This window comes from Agelaius tricolor, unplaced genomic scaffold (assembly GCF_023055355.1).
Source record: "Agelaius tricolor isolate 1412-34295 unplaced genomic scaffold, bAgeTri1.0.p SCAF_2, whole genome shotgun sequence".
Classification (NCBI taxonomy): domain Eukaryota; kingdom Metazoa; phylum Chordata; class Aves; order Passeriformes; family Icteridae; genus Agelaius; species Agelaius tricolor.
In genome coordinates this window covers 78,705,219-78,721,895 of record NW_027269262.1, presented here as the reverse complement: position 1 = coordinate 78,721,895, position 16,677 = coordinate 78,705,219, and the positions used below count along the sequence as shown (strand labels likewise).

At 39.8% G+C, this 16,677-nt stretch overlaps 1 protein-coding gene across 3 annotated transcripts in view; it reads left to right on the top strand.

The window, feature by feature from the left end:
* The window catches only part of DEPTOR (DEP domain containing MTOR interacting protein), a 78,839-nt gene that overhangs the window by 16,944 nt on the left and 45,218 nt on the right, over window positions 1–16,677 (top strand). For all 3 annotated transcript variants that reach the window (XM_071421670.1, XM_071421672.1, XM_071421671.1), the window contains 3 exons: window positions 8,633–8,811; window positions 10,792–10,915; window positions 16,496–16,674. In XM_071421670.1, the coding sequence (XP_071277771.1) occupies window positions 8,633–8,811; window positions 10,792–10,915; window positions 16,496–16,674 (482 nt within the window). The remainder of the gene's footprint in view (window positions 1–8,632; window positions 8,812–10,791; window positions 10,916–16,495; window positions 16,675–16,677) is intronic.

The following is a 16,677-nucleotide window of genomic DNA, read 5'->3' as shown; positions in this document are numbered from 1 at the left end:
AGTTTAGTGGTCAACCACTGAATTTCAATAGACTTCTGGAAGACAGGGGAAAGAACTCCCTTGAATCATGTCTTTGGTCAGTGTAGCATCCTGCATATTGTGGTGTCGTGAGCTGGAGGAGGTAAAAAAGTGTGTATCAGTTTCAAAACATGTTAGATTTTTTTAAATTTAAAGAAATTCAATGCAAAGTGCCTTTTCTAGTGAGTACTTTTACACTTACTGCTGTCACAGCTTCCTTCAAAATAAAAATAAATCCTAGAAATGAAGTTATAATAAACATGAAAGATAGGAAGCTATTAATCTAGAATGTGGCAGATAAACAAAGTTTGGTGGTTTTAATGAAACATATTGTATATTGAAATAATATTGCATCTGTATTCATTTCAAGATGGACCTACATATTTGTTGGAAGTGAATAAAAAAATTTTGAGTCATAGCCCCAGTACAAAATCAAGTTTGTTAACAATTGTACGTAACACAAAGCATTTTATTACTCATTATCTTACCTGTTAGTTACTGGATATTTATGTTTAATGACAGTCATGATTCAGCACAGAATTTAGATAAGAGTTTTGTGTGGAGATGGAAAACAATTGTGAAAAGCAATTGAGATATTACTGCAGTATGACACTTTATTAATGATGTAGGCAGGTTTTTTATTCTTGCCTTCAGCAGGGTTGCCAAGGACCACTGAAAGAAGTCCAAACAGTTGGCGCTCCTCTGAGAAGTGCAGAATATCAGGGAGAAAATCTCCTGCAGATCTGTGGTTCTCAGGCTGAGAGCAGCCATTCCTGGAGGGACTTTGAGCTCAGAGTTACCCATATAATGTCCCAGCAAAACTATTTGTCATTTATTGACAGGGTGGGAGAAATACCAAACTGTGCTCAAGATTAGGCACTTGACTGATTTCAGTTCTCCCATGGATTTATGGGTTTATCTCTGGCACATGACAACCCCTTTTGCTGTTTCACTCCAGGCTTGTTCAGTACTGTGCTGCATTCTGGGCATTACAGATTTGCTCTTCCCCAGACGTGCTGAGAGAGGGGTGTTCTTGTTTTGCAGGTGCTCTGAAACTTGCTGCACACAGTGCAAGTGCCTACCAAGGTTAAAGTCAGCTTTGCCCTCTGGCTAAAAGAGGTGTCAGCCTTGCTGCACAAGGGACATCAGCCTGTAACTTTTTTGGTTCCCCTACCCCCATGGCATGCCAGGTGCATCCAGGAGAGGAGTTGTCACACAGCAGGGCTTTCTGGACCCACATCTGTTTGTGTCCTTGGGGAACCCCTCCTCTTGACTCCAGTGATGCAGGCCTGTAGCTGAGCATCCTCTTTCCCAGCTGCTGGTCTGTCTCTCCAGGTTCCTGAATGGCAGTGCTAGAAGAGATATCTGTAGCAGTAGGATTTGGGCTCTCTGACCTGTATTTTCCCTGTTTAGCCCATTTAGCACTTCAAAGGAACATTCTCTTTTTCCAGCCATGTTACTGAGATAACAGGCCTGCATTCCCTGACACAAATTTAATTGATTTTCAGTGGCCTCCCTTGAGACCTCACTGCATCTTCCTGAGTTTGCTATCCATAAAATAATTCCTTTATTGAGAGGTATTTTTGCATAAGTCAACAATAGCTGGTGAGCTTATTACCATGTTAATCCAGTCATAGGATAATAACAGTTCTGCTATGATTTCTGGTCTGTACTTTGAAATTTTGGTGGACTTCAGTTTAGATTTGGGAAAATATCCTTGCAAAAATTAATCCTCACAGTACACATTGATTTAATAAGCCTAAGAATATCCATGCAATGGAGACACAGAAAATTAATGTGGATGCAAAACCTAGTTGATTGATATTAGCAAAGATGGCTTGGTTTTGAGTGAAAAGTACTTCAGTTCTTTTGGGGATCCATCCACACAGTAGTATCCCAGAGAGTTTGGCCTGCATACATTTGTCCTGTGGTGCATCCCAGCTCATCCATAACTGAGTGAGAAGCACAATTATGTCTGACTTCCATTTAGAGAGGGAGGGCTGTGATTTGCTGAGTTGTGACAGCTTCAGCCCCAAAAGTGAGCAGCCTGACTGAGACAGGCAGTCTTCTGCTTTCCTTGTAAGACTAGGGGCAGGTGAAAAAAAATTTGCCTGTATTCTGTGTTTTCCTATTTATAAACCCCAGTTTTATGCTTTCCAGCAAGACTTTCTCTCAAGGTTCAAGTGCACAGGCAGTTAGATGTAATATTAATGTTTGAACACATTTTGCTTTAAAGTGAAATGCAAGTGAAATGGCTTGGCAGGCAGGGAGATTAGTCACTTCACAGCTTCTGTAGGTTTTACAAGGGATCTCTAGTTTTATGACAGATCAATACAAATACACAGATTTAATTTCTTCTGCAGTCTGGGGTACTCTGAAGGCTGTGGCTCTGAATTTCTGGCCTGAATTTGTGGGCTGAAAGAGAGTCTCTGAGAGACATCATGTTGATTTCATCCCAGACCCTGAGCAATGCCTGTGTCTGTTCCCCAGAGTTTGCTTTGATCCCTGACAGTGTTAGTAAGATATTATGAACATTGGGGATGTCCTTGTGCACCTTTGGTTGCAGGCTTAGTGGCCTTAGTACTTTCTAAATGTATTAAAAAAGACTTCATAAAAGAGGCAGCCACGATATTTTATTTAAAGCCACAGGGACACTGGTGAATTGTCATTTCTTTGGAAGCTTTAGGATTTCCTCTGCAGTGCACTAAGAGATGGTTTATGGCTCTGTGTTCTGGCATCTTCTCACTTTGACTGCATACATGGCTCTGGGCAAAAAAGGAGAGGTTATCACAGTGATGTGAACGGCTATCAGGAGCTGCTCTGAAAACACTCTTTCTAAATGTATTTGAAATGGCAGAATTCCTGCTCTGCTACAGCTACCAAAACCAGAAATATCTTCATCCTATTTCCAGTAAGACCCCATGTTTTAAAGGGTAATTTAGCTCCTGTGAATATCAAGTAACAGAATGAAGTGATTGCAGAGCTGAAGCATAAATAGAAAGAGGAACAGGCAGCAGGGAAACGCTGACACTTCAGCTGAGACTTGGCAAGCCCAGCTGGAAATGCTTGTCCCAGCAACACACACTGCATTCACAGAGTACCTTCAGGATTGCTTCTGTGTACAAAGTTCATATCCTCACTGACCTATTTTATTTTTTTGCTGACAGTGCAAAGGCAAAAGTTTAGTATAAAGGACATTTTAAGTAGTTTTTTCCTGGGTGTGTATATATACACAAATGCCACCTTATACTCATTTATTTTGTAAAGAATCAGGTGTGTAACTGACTTGTAAGTTTTGAAGTTCAGTAACTGACTTGTAAGTTTTGAAGTTCAGGGACTTCTGCTTCTAAGTCACTGAGACGCTTTGGAAAATGTGATTTTTTAGTAAGATGCCTGTCTACCATCCCGTCGACAGGTCATATGCTTATGTTAGAAACACCAAACTTTGTGACCTCTGGGAGGATACAAAACTGTTCTATTTCAAACAGAAAGGGGCAATTCTACCTACCAGTGGAGGATGTAGGATGTGCCTTGAGAAGAGGTGTGAAAAATCAGTGCTCTTTGGCCACCATGAATTGTCCTGATCTTTGGCAAGATGCTTCTTTTGTCCATGTGTGTTTCTCACAAAGGACATCATGACTAGTTTTCCTTGGAAATAAGTAAATCCTTCTCTTACAGAAGTTTCATATATACATGAAACGTATGAAAGAATTTTAAGATGGCAGAAACCACGTGCGGGGCTTTGCCTCTCTGCATATAGCTGCTAATTTTCAAGGTATCTAATACAGTTTTGTTCAGTTTACCCAAATTTGTTAAAATTGTAGTAGTTCAATGAATGCTGCCTGGCAGTGCTCAGTCTGGGATAGTCACTGCAGCCAAGGGTGCTATGCAAGGTGTAACACACGAGCAGTAACACGTGAGCAGTGGCACATGAGCATGCCAGAACTCCTCAGCAGCAGTTGAGCATGCTGAGGCAGGACGTGCTTTGTGCTGTGACTAATTACATCATCAGTGTGAATTGTTCAATAATTAGTAAATTCTGATAGGGATTTCTATTTTAAGTGATCTCCTGACTGGTGTTTTGTTCTTCCATTAAAAAACACATTGTTTTATCCAAAGCATTGCGGACAGCAGTTTGAGGGAATTGGTTCTGCCCTCTACTCCCTTCTGGTGGGACCCCACCTGGAGTGCTGTGTCCAGCTGCGGGCTCCTCAGCACAGGAAGGACATGGACCTGTTGGGGCAGGTCTAGAGAAGAACCCTGAAGATGATTAGAGAGATAGAGCACCCATTGTAAAAACAGAAATATAGACTGAGAGTGTTGGGGCTGTGCAGCCTGGGGAAGAGACCTTATAAAGAGGCCTTTCAATATTTAAAAGGGGCTGAGAAGAATGACGGAGACCAACTTTTTAGTAGGGCCTGTTGCAATAGGACAGGGGTAATGGTTTAAATTAGAAGAGGTAAATTCAGACTAGATATAAGGAAGAAATTTTTCTTAATGAGGGTGGTGAAATCCTGGAACAGTTGCCCAGAGAGGTGGCAGATGCCCCATCCCTGGAAACATTCAAGGTCAGCGTAGAGGGGTTCTGAGCAAGTTGATATAATGGAAGATGTCCCTGCTCATGTTGGACTAGATAACCTTCAAAGGTTCTTTTCAGCCCAAACTGTTTGTGTGTCTGCAATTCTATGGTTCTATTATATGTGCATTTCATGTGTGTGATTGTCTCAGGAAGGCTAAAAGAGGTGAAAGGGTGGAGCACATTATGAAAGTATTCATACCATGTTGTTTATTTAGAGTGTCAGGGACCTGTTCCTTGCACATTTTTTGAGCCCTGCTAGGATAAGCATAGGGACTATATAGGATGTCGGAACTGGCAGATTAATTATTCATAAAATTACCTGGAAGAGCAGGAGGTTTTTGGGTTTTTTTCACTTGTAGAACTCAAGATTGGATAATGCATTGTAAGATCTATGTTAGCCAAGCACAAACTACTAGACTTAATAGAGGGAAGTAGCTGGGTGAGATATTTGGACTGTGGTTCAGTTAATGATATGTATTCATCCAGCATGTTGGCCTTTTCTGGGGTTGAAAAGGAAAGCTAATTGTGCAGGCACTGTTTCATAAATCCTCCCCCACTGGTTCAGAAAAGAGACAAGGAACTTCAGAATGCATAATGCCCCTGGTGGAAATAAAAATGCCCCCATTGGTGAAAGCCAAAATGCAAGTTTCATGTAGCTGCAAGAGCAATTTCATCCCAAGTTAGTGCATCATTCTTCACTTCTGGGCAAAAATTTAGATGTTTCCATTATCATGAAACTGCCTAATGGCATCTGAACAAATAACATTGTTCCAGAAAGCTCTGAACACATTTACTGCAAAGCAGGAGCAGTGTGTTCCAAGTTACCTTGTTCCATGCTATGTAGGGGGAAGACACTTCTGTTTGCAGCAAGACTCCTTACATATTGTCAGTTAGGAGCAAATCCTGTTTAGACAAGCCCCTAAGAAAACTATTCTGGCATGCATGCTTGCAAATACAGCCTTTATTTGTTGTAAGCATGAGTAAGGGCCATGGATATAAATTTGTAAATATTAAAGGCTTGCACATGCCTGTTGAGCTTCACAGGCAATTGCTCAAATGCTCTGGATCTCACTCACAATGTTTTCCTCAGGTAGGGCAGACTGTGGCCTCACATGCAAAATCTGGCAGGTGATCTTGAATAATATATGGAATTATATATGGGTGAGGTAATGGTACACACAAAATTGGTTTCTGGTGTTAAGCTATTAAGCTGCAGAAAGTGGGTCAGTATTCCAAAGGTTTGTTGAGTCAAGGTGTCCCCCTATCACCCCTTGTTTTTTGCCTGTCTTCTCCCCCTTCTCCTCTCAAACTGGTCAGGGTTTGTCAGTCAGCTAACTCTCTTGAACAGCTCTTGAGAAAAAACTTCTTCTAGTGAGAAAAATGTGTTTGATGCTAAGTTAGGTGTTTTCCAGTCATCATGCAGACTAGCTGACATAAAGCGATTAACATTACTTAAAGGGAAAACATCAAGGACTTTGGGTGAGAAGCCTGCTTCTCAGTGCCAAGGGATAAAGAATTTACCACTTCACTTGAGTATTGGTTCCAGTGTATAATTGTATGCACTGGTACATTTTATTCCTTTTTATTCCATTTGACTTGGCTTCTGAAAAATACCTCTGAGCACAGACACATTTTTTGAATTCCTGCTTGAACCTTTGATTAGCACACTGCAATATATACTCAATAACTTTACCTGAGGCTTCTATATTTGTAATTTAAACTATGTACAGTGTCAATTTATTGAGCTACTTCTCCTCCATAGAGTTTGATTTTTAGCAGATTTGCAGAGGTGAGGGAGCCTTGACAAAGAGAACAGCGTACGCCACCAGAGAGGAAATCTGGATTCCTTTTGTGTTATTCCAAATAAATAAGCCTGGACATAAGTCAGTATGGACATAATTGTCATAGACTGCAGAAGAAATTCACACATTCATGTGGAAATTCAGGTTTGTTAAGGGTTATGTGGTCATGTTTTCTTTGATTAATGATTTTGTATCCTCTTAGCAAATTTGGATCCACTTTAGCAAGAGAGTGGAAATAATTCAGATAATGAAATGCCTATGAGTTTTATAAATATAAACAAAAAGGTGTAGAGAGGGACCCTTTTTCTGAGTGAGGCAAAAGATTGTAGTGGGAACCTGTGTCTTTTGACATGACAGAGGAATTGAAATACTTATAAGCCCACCAACTGCAGGAGAGCCTGCAGCTGGAATTTAAGACATAAATGCTCATTTCTGGGGCTCTTGACTACTGGTATGTTTGTGAAATGTCAGACCAGTCCTATGCTCCTATGCAACATGTGGACAAAGAATTTTGTAGAAGGGATTTTTCCTCTTCTGCCAGATGAGCTCCATCCATTCAGACTTACACTGCTGACTGAAAGCTGGATTGGGCTCTCTGCCTTTGTGTGATACACTCTTTTTCTAGTTTTGTTCTTGCAGGTTATTGTGTGACATAAGACCAGATGAACATTAACAGAACCTGGAATGTATTTTAATTGTAAAGCTCCATCAGACATACTGATAATTGCATGTTTTATAATTAAAACTGTGAATGCTTTTCTTTCTAAGCATAGTGACAGTTGTTAAAGCACATCTGGAAAATATGCTTTAAGCAAAAGTATTTTAGCTCAGAGAATTTCACAATCTGTGGGATATTTATCAGCATTTCTTTCCAGAATACTAATCTGATTTATCAGTATTTTTAATATAAAAGTCTTGCTTTTTTTAAATGATGTTTGCAAATCTGGCTTTGAATTTACATCCCAGATTGGCAATTCCAGTGTACTTCAAAGCTAAATGCTGCAGAACAAAGCATTGCTTTGCTACTATTTTTAGGTAGAAACCCACATAAATCTTGTCTGATGCCCTAATAAATTTCCTTCATTGATTTCAGCCAAATATTTTCCCTTTTTATGATTTTAAAGAGAAATTATTGTTTCATACTGGAATTTCACTGAGAGGAAAATTTCTCATACTGCTGCTCTGTGCTTCTTGAGGCTCATGCCAACACCTTTCTGTGCTATTACCCTTGTACCTCCTAGAGTTATTACAGCATTAGTCAGGACTCTGCAGCCAGCAAGAGTGTTTACAAGGTAGGGCCCTGGCCACTTGGAAATGAAGAGCAATGTTTCTGGTTTTGATAGGAGCCCAAGCATTGTTGTTTCTGCATTTCCTCAGAACTGTCGTATAGGCATTACAAAACCAGATTTTCTGATTTGATTCATTAAAATGGAACAAGAAAGCATAAAACTTCAAACAAGTTTAAAATTTCTATCTCCTAATCTATTGCTAATGTTCCTTATTTTGTTTATTTGGAAAAAAATGACAAAACATAAAGATGCAGAACCCTAAAACTTCATGGTATTACTTTAATCAGGATCTTGCATTCTGACCCAAGCGTCTGGACCAACTTGCTTTCAGGATGATGAGGGAGATTTTGCAGAGAGCATTTGTCAACACATGCCTAAGCGAGAAATCAGTTTCCTTTATTTGGAGTAGAAGGCAACTTTTTAATGATAGATTACACTGTGTTGGAGCAGCTTCACACCTGAATTTTAAATCACAAGTGCTATCCTCGTGCAGTTGGAGGCAAAATGCAGTTATGCAACCAAGCAAGAAGCTACAACTGCGAAAACTAATGAGATTTAAAAAAATCTACAGCAGCAATACTATGAAATAATATGGAACACATTAGTGGTAATGTGGGAAAATTAATTCCAAATTATTGACAGTTTAATTGACCTACGGGAAGTATTTTAATGGAGTTAATATGCTGTGCTGTTCTTGAGCTTTTAAAATTTTCCACTGAGCAGAAAACAAGTTTTTCCAATTATGGGGTTTAAAGTTGTAACAAATGGGTGCTATGGGTTCCCTGGTTGTGAGATGCCAGCACTGGATGTGTGACTTTTCTGCCCAACACCTGCAAAGCCCATCCTGTGAGCGGGGCGTGGGTGCCACTGCTCTGCTCTCATCCCAGTCTTGCTGTCACAGAGGCTCTTTGCAAATGATCCTTACACGGTGATTTGACCCCCAGGCTCCGACTGCACGAGGAAAAGGTCATCAAGGATCGGCGACACCACCTCAAAACGTACCCGAACTGCTTCGTTGCCAAAGAGCTGATTGACTGGCTGATCGACCACAAAGAGGCCTCTGACAGGGAGACAGCCATTAAACTGGTGCAGAAGTTACTGGATCACAGCATTATCCACCATGGTAAGTGCAGTATCACCTGCTGAAAAGTTCTAAGCTCAATTTATTGACTGCTGTGAGACAAAGGGAAATCCCACTCCTGCTCTTCAGCCAAGTGTAGGACAGGTAGGATCCTTTCCCTGCCAGGTATGGAGCATTTCTTGAACTGTCCTGCTGTGCAAGGTCACCTGTGTCCTGAAGGAGATCAGAGCCTGAAGAGGAGTGATGTTCCCCATGGCGGGGGGAAACTTACTGGAGACTGTGTTGTGTCTCCAGAGCAGCCCCAGCTGGATCATGTCCCCCCTTTCCTGCAGCTCTCATTTCCCTGCTCCTAAGAGCACAGTTCTCCAGCTGAAAAACCCATCTGAAAAATCAGCTAGCAAAAAAAAAAAATCATTTTTCTCACGTGGATTAGTTCCCTGGCCCTGGCCCTCACAGCAGCTGCACAAACATTAGTGCTGGTACAGCTGCAAGAAAGTTAGTGGTCTGGCTGTGCCCTGATTAATTTTCTCCTAAACTTGTTGTCTATTTGAGATCTGTTCCTTTCAGCTTCTTGAATAACAATTCATGCTGATGAAAAGACTTCCAATTCACTGGTAGCATTTAGTTGCCTTTTAGGGCACAAAGAGGCTGGGAAGCACATGAGCAAAGAAGATCCAAGGCCTCAATTTCAAGCCTTTAGTATTACCCATTTCAGAATGGCAAATGTACCATTTGTTTCTTTTTAAAGAGAAAATTGAGTGACTATGAACAGTCGAATGTTGACTTTGTGCAGAGGTCACTGTATGTGCAGCAATGCTGCTGCTGTCTGCAGTACATGAACAACACCTTAATTAAAGTCAGAAATGCACATATTGAATGAGTGCCACTTCTACAGCTTCTGCTCAGCTATTAAATGAAAATTCTAGGTTGTTATGGAAACTGGGACTCACGGTAGATAGTTAAAGAATAAAGTAATTATAGGGTATTCAAATCTGTCTATTTAATCCTCTATTGAGAAAATGTCAGTGAAGAGTGGCGTGGATGCCTGAGTGACTTAATTTAATTGAGCAATAGATATTTTATTGCTGAATGCTTGTTGAAAGCTCTAACAACCTTCAAGCATTTTCTACCCTACCATCCAACTGAAAACTGTAGAAGAAATTTTATTTATACATGTGTGTCTAGATATTAGAAATGGAACAAGTGTTTCTTGAAAATGTTGATGTATTGCACTCTAATAAAATATTTTGTGAAGTGAGCTTGGGCAGATAAATTCAGAGAGGTTTTGTCAGGTTCTGCAGGATGCTTAGAACATTCTTTCAAGTGCCCTGTCAAGTGAAGGGACACCAGTTCCTGCTTCTGTGGTGCAGAAGGTCCCCCATGTTTGTGGGTTGACAGCTGTGCTAGGAGCAGCTTGCTTGGGATAGCTTTCCCATAGGTTTATGCCCTTGATGGGGCTCTGTTCTGCATTTACAAGAGCCCATGATCAGCTGTGGTTCTACAAACCTAATCTGGCATTTCTTGGTGTGCTCATGTTGTACCTACCATTTGCTAGCTGGCATGGCAGAGCAATTGAGACAGTTTTAAGAAGGCAGAAGGCTTTGGTTTTAATTGTTACTTTAGGAAGTCTCAGGTTTCCTACAGCACTGCTAACTGATAGGAATAACTTTAAGAAGTTTGGCAAACCTTAAATTATTGGGCATTCTACTCTGGTGGCCTGTTAAACAAACAAGACAATAGACTGTTTTCATCAAAAGGTTTTCTGAGTATGAAGTGGATGGATGCTTTTTTGCTCTTAATGTTTGCAGTAATGCTCACAAAACTGATGGACACTTCTCCCCCTCACCAAGAAATTTGGTTACCTCTCAATGTTTTCTTCAGCCTTTCATTAGAATGGAGTAGAGCTGTGTGCTGAGACAGCACATGCTTGCTTTGAAGCTCAGCAGTGGTACCTGCTAAATGGATCCTCAGCTACTTACCAAGTATGTGAATTTTTTTTTGTTTAATTATTTTATGTTTCAGTCTGTGATGAGCATAAAGAATTCAAGGATGTCAAACTGTTCTACCGCTTCAGGAAAGATGACGGGACGTTTCCACTGGACAATGAGGTGAAGGTGTTCATGAGAGGACAAAGACTGTATGAAAAGTATGTTGCATTCAGTATTCCTAATATGTTGATAATAGTGCCACATGAGGCAAATGATACCTGTTAATTTATTTTTGAAACATCAGAGGCTTTCAATGCATGCAGGAATGGGTCTGGGAAATTGCATTACTTCATTTGGGAGTCCTTCCCTCTCTTATTTTTCTTTTGTTTTTCTACCACATTTGCTTGAGGCATTTTGTTTAAAATCTGATTCCCCAGATTGTAAATACATCCTATATGAGAATTCGATGTGAATTGAAGCCCTTGAAATCTATTCTGTAAAAATAATTACAGAATTATTTGTCAAAACAATTCAAATGATTACAGAAATATTTTATATGTAAAAGCATAATTATAATTCCTAAAACATTATTGAACAAGCAGCTATATGTCTGTGGAGACTCCATATCTTCACAGGGAGGTATGCTTTTAAATCATAGGTGAGATGAATCTTCAGTGTTCCAGTCTGCAAAGTTTCAACATCAGAAAAGTTATGTTAAAAGCAATTTCAAAAAAACCATTAACCCAACCAAGAGCATCTGATTACCTAATTTGAACAGATTATTTTACTGAGATACTAAATATCCCACTGGATTACTTCCATCAAGTAACTAGGTATCATAACCATACTTCCTAATATTAAAGACATTTTCATTCAGGATGTAGAGATTTTGGCATGGTACTTTCAAGCAGAGAGAAGAAAATGGATATTGGCATATGCTACAAATTAATGCAAAAGTTGTGATGTGTTATTTACCAAAAAGCTTGAAGTATTGCTCTAGACTGAATACCACCCACTCTTCTGCTTGCTTGGAGCAGAAGCGTGCAGCAGCCGGGAGAGATGCTGTGTTTTCTCGATGAAGGAAATTTGTTTCCTTCTACGAAAGAACTCAGGAAGCTCACAAGTTTAAAAGCTGATAATAAATATTATTTTCAAGGTTAGCTGGCTCTAAAGATCAGTTTGGTGAAAGAACAGTGAACCCAAAATATAAACAAATAGTTGTAAATGCCACTCCTTTTGTTACACCCATCATATAAAATTCCCCAAGACACAGTGACTGTGACTATTTAAAGGGAAAATGTAATAAATTGTACAAGACAGAAGAAAATGCATCACTGGAGAAAATCCCCCATTCTATGCACTGGGACAGGTGAGATGAATCAGCTACCTTCAAACTCTTCTGTGTCTTACTAAGCACAGCATTTGCTCTTTAGACTCAGTAAACATGTAGCATCTACAAGCCTGACCCATAGTCTGAAAAGCAGATTAGAGTGTACACAGTTCTTTTTTTAGTCTATATTTCTGTTTTAATTATCCATAAGAAAAATAATATATTGTTGGCAAGGCTAGTGTCAGTCTTGTGCATGAAAGGAGCCATAGTAGAAAGAACTCTGTTCTAATAGTGTCTGCTTCCATCACCATTTCTCTGAATGGAGAAATATCCCCAAACCAATGTCTGTGATCCAGTTTGTCTAACTCTGTAGTAGAAGAAAAACATTCATAACTGTAGAGAGTGTTCCTATCTTGGCACCTGTATCTGAATATAACTGCATCCTTGTGAGGTGCTTGCTCCTAGGCAACGTATTTGAAGGGTTCAGAAACTTTTAAAAACAGCCCTAAATATAGTGCTAAATATAGTATAAATTAAAAATACCTCTCATTTCAAAACCAGTATGTGACAGTCAAAGGTAGTCAAAATTCTCCATGGATCATCAGAAGTATTTTGTATTCATGGGAGATAAGAAGGCATACTTGGGCTATATGGGCTTCACTTTGTTTATTTTAGCAAATCCCCTGTACAGAGATTTCAGATTTTGTTAGTTCCCTTGCCTATGCACCTTTATTAGCAACACCAGAATTTCACTGGATACACTTTGAACTCAAAATCTAATGCTGAAAGTCAGGAAGAGCTCTGCAGTGAAATGTGTGATTGTGTAATATATCTGTTGTATCAGTTTGCTGATTGTCTTGAGAAAGAAAATATTAATTCAGTGCTATTAAAATAATTACTAAATGGCAGCAACCAGAGAAAAGTATTCGTGCACAAACGAATTAAGTCATTTACCAGCACATTCAACTTGTTTATCAAAATGCCTATGGGCCTGATTGCAAGAGAAATGCAGCTATGCCAAAGGAAATCTGTCCAAATCCAACACATTTTGAAAATCTGTGTCTAATTTTGTAGAGTTTGTTGATCTTCACTAGGCTTTGCTAATTTAAGATAGACATTATAATTATTTTCTGCTCTTTTCCACTCTCTGATTGGGGCTGGACTACCACTAGGCTCAGAAGCCAAAGTAGTTTGTGCTTGCCAAAATTGCAGACATTACCCAACACCAGTCCATGCAAATTTGTACCCTCAGTGGGTAAAATGAACCAAATGCTTTAGGAGGATCAACAGGTTGATGCATGGATGTCTTAGGCAGGTTCTTTACCTTCCGACAGCTGTTTTGGGTAAATGCCTTGTTCTCTGCCCTGGGACATGGGAACATCAGGACTGTCCCTCTGCTGAGGAGCTCCCGTTCCCATCTCTCTTCTGCATGACCTTGGAACCTGAACTCTCCTTTCTTGTGCATGACCCCCTTCACCCACTGTGGGCATCCTCAGCAGCTGTACCTGTGGGATTGGAAGATTTAAAATCAGTCTCTGATTGTATTCTCCATTTATTTGCGCTGAAAATCATGAACCAGTTCAGATTCCCTGCACATCGTTGCAAACTTTGCTAATCCTGTCTGTGAGTAAGCTTTGAGGTTCAGGTTTATAACTAGAGATGAAAACTGCTGGATTTCCTATAGTCTTGTCTGAAATAGTTGAATAGTTTATAAGATCTAAGGTTGGTGTCAGCTTTCAAGCTCTACAGGACTGCCCAGATAGGTTGAATGAGATAAACATGTTTCCTGTTCAACAAAACTCTCCCTGCAAATCTTTTATAAATCCAGCACGGACCTTTTGTAGCTTAAAAAACAAATCAAGTTGTTGCAGGCATCTTATTTTTATGATGTTTGCAATTCTCAGTAGGGTTTGGTCAGACACACAAGATTGTTGTTTCTGGTGCAATCATGTACAGGAGCTATAAGTCATTTCATGATGCTGACATCAACTGAAATTTTTGAATCAGATTTCACAGTGAAAGAAGTGCAGATTTATGGTTTTAATTTCAGGAAATCTTTCAGATAATTTTGAGACTGCATTCTTGGAATCACTTTCAGTTTAACTCATCAGTGGTTGAGTTGCTTTTATCCTCTGGTGTAGATATTTTGATAAAAACAAGGTTAAAGATTTCTTTTGAAAAGGAGTTTGAATGTTGGTGTTTGGATAAATACATTCCTTTAATGCAGGACAACACCAGTTTTAGCAAATAATACGTTTTGGCATTAACAGCCTCATGTTTTTTTGGAACAAGGAGAAAATGGAAGAGTAAAAGGAAGTTTCCAGTTCTGCCTAATGAAAGGCCAGGCTTTTGATTGATGTAAATTGGTACAGCTTTGTTGACAGCCATGGACTTACAGTGATTTACTTCAGTGAGTGACGTAAGTCCATGGATTGCTATGTCTGGGCTTCTTAAACTGGCAATTTGTCGTGTCTGTTTGTTCACAAGTCCAAATCCTTTGCAGTGCTATTCTGGGCTTATGCAGAAGGGTGTGAAATGTCAAACTGAGTGTTTTTCCACTTGATATTTTTCCAGATTTCTTTTGTGTCTCTGTAAAAATCTAACCATTAGCACTGCCTTTTCAAGGACCTTTCTATCTGTGATTTCAATGAGGCAGCCAACTAATTATAGTCTCATCAAAGAACAATTAACGTAATCCTAAGGATTTTTTATTTGGTGCCTGCAGAGCCTGGGTAACCAGTTCTGGGTAGCCAGTTCTGGGTAGCCATGCAGCAGATGGTACAAAAAGACACAAGCCTTGGGTTTCCATTTCTTTCCTGTGGGGGGGAAAGCCTGGTGAATGAGAAACATTTAAAGATAGTCCCTTAGAGCATAGTAGGTCTGTATTAGATGTGGTGAGTGTGGGACAAAATGGTGTGGGAAAAAATGCTTGTAAATTAAAATATTAAAACATAATGAATCTCTTCAAGAATTCTGGAGTCAATACGTTGTTTTCAGCTAATGTGGCTTTCTCAGTTCTTACTCAGCTCAGAGGTGCTGGCAATGACACACCATCCAAACGAGCAGCTCCTTGTGCTGCCACTGACACACAGCTGTGGCTGAGCAGCCTTGGCCTGGTTTGATGATCTGCTACCTGGTGGTCAGATCCTGTAGGTTCAGGCCTCAGGTTAGTGCTCATTCAAGTCAAGAGAAGAGTCTTTTAGATTAAATAACAGAGGTCGGACCATGTCAAACCTCTTCACTGTAACTTCAAATGAAACTTCTCTCTGTGCTCCTATGGCACAGATTTTTCTGATGCTTTCCAAAGGAGATGAAGTTATATTCTATAATCTCTGGATATGCTGTCAGTTTAAGAAGCAGATGGCTCATGTATGGATTTACTTGAATTTCAATTCCTTCATCAGAAGGGCAAAGATTCAGCACTTCCAGAATATGACTGTTGTAGTTCAGATGTGCCCTTATTTCAAAATAGTTGTTGAAGGGAGGGGACCTGTTACTCTTACATGGAAAGAACAGTTCTTGAACTATTACTCTGAAAGTCTTACCACTAGTCCTATTATTAGCCTACAATAAATAATATAGTTATGAAAAATATTAGGTTAATAAGGATACTGTCTCTCCCCAAAAGTCTCTCCCCAAAAAGTGGAATTCTGTATTACAAAGAAATTATTCTCATTTCTTCTTTAAAACTGCTTTTTGCATTAACAAAATATTGAGGCTTTTTTTTTTTTTAAGACTGTGTCATTTGCATAGGTATCTTGAATAGAGAAGAGTTTTATTAATATCCTTCAGCTACTCACATGCCAGTTGCTAGGAGATTTTGGGACATCCCATGATGTTCCTCTGACTGGTGTTACACAGAGCCAGCTGGGGCACAGACAACTGTGAGCCTCAGATGTTAAAATGCATTCAGGTTCATGTGCAACTCGCTGACTGCAGCTGCATCATCAAATGTTGGATGCACAATATTTATCCACCCCCAATCCACAGAACTACCTTTTTTCCTTCTCTTGAATTTTTCTGCAGCTGTTTTAGAGCTTATGGTGAGAATTTTCAAAGTCATCTAAATGACTTTGGGGCATAGTCCTCCTAACTGTAAATATTAATTAAGAAGCTTTGAACACATTAGTTACATTCTGGTGCTTTTAGGCTAATTTTTTTTTTTTTCAAAGCTGATTATGCAGTAACTCTTAGAGAATGTTAAACACAAAATAGGGAAACGCAAAACCCAAACTAATTTTCTTTTAGGGGAAAAAAACAAGAAAGCATTAACTTCACACAGGGATATTAAGTGTAAATTTCTTTACTAAGCAGATTTCATTCACTTCCTAAGTAGATTGATAGCTTGAGGAAAGATTTAGTAAGTCAGTGAAAGCTTCATATGCATTTGCTCGATATAAATGAGATTTGCCAGAATAGATCTGGAACTGCTTTTCTGAAGAACCAATTTTCCCCCTCACCATACCAGGCTGATGAGCTCTGAAAACAGCCTTCTGCAAGCCAGGGAAGAGGAAGGAGTGAAGTACGAGCGGAGCTTTGTGGCGTCGGAGTTCGTGGAGTGGCTGGTGCAGGAGGGCGAGGCGGCGACGCGCAGCGAGGCCGAGCAGCTCGGGCGCAGGCTGCTGGAGCACGGCATCATCCAGCACGGTG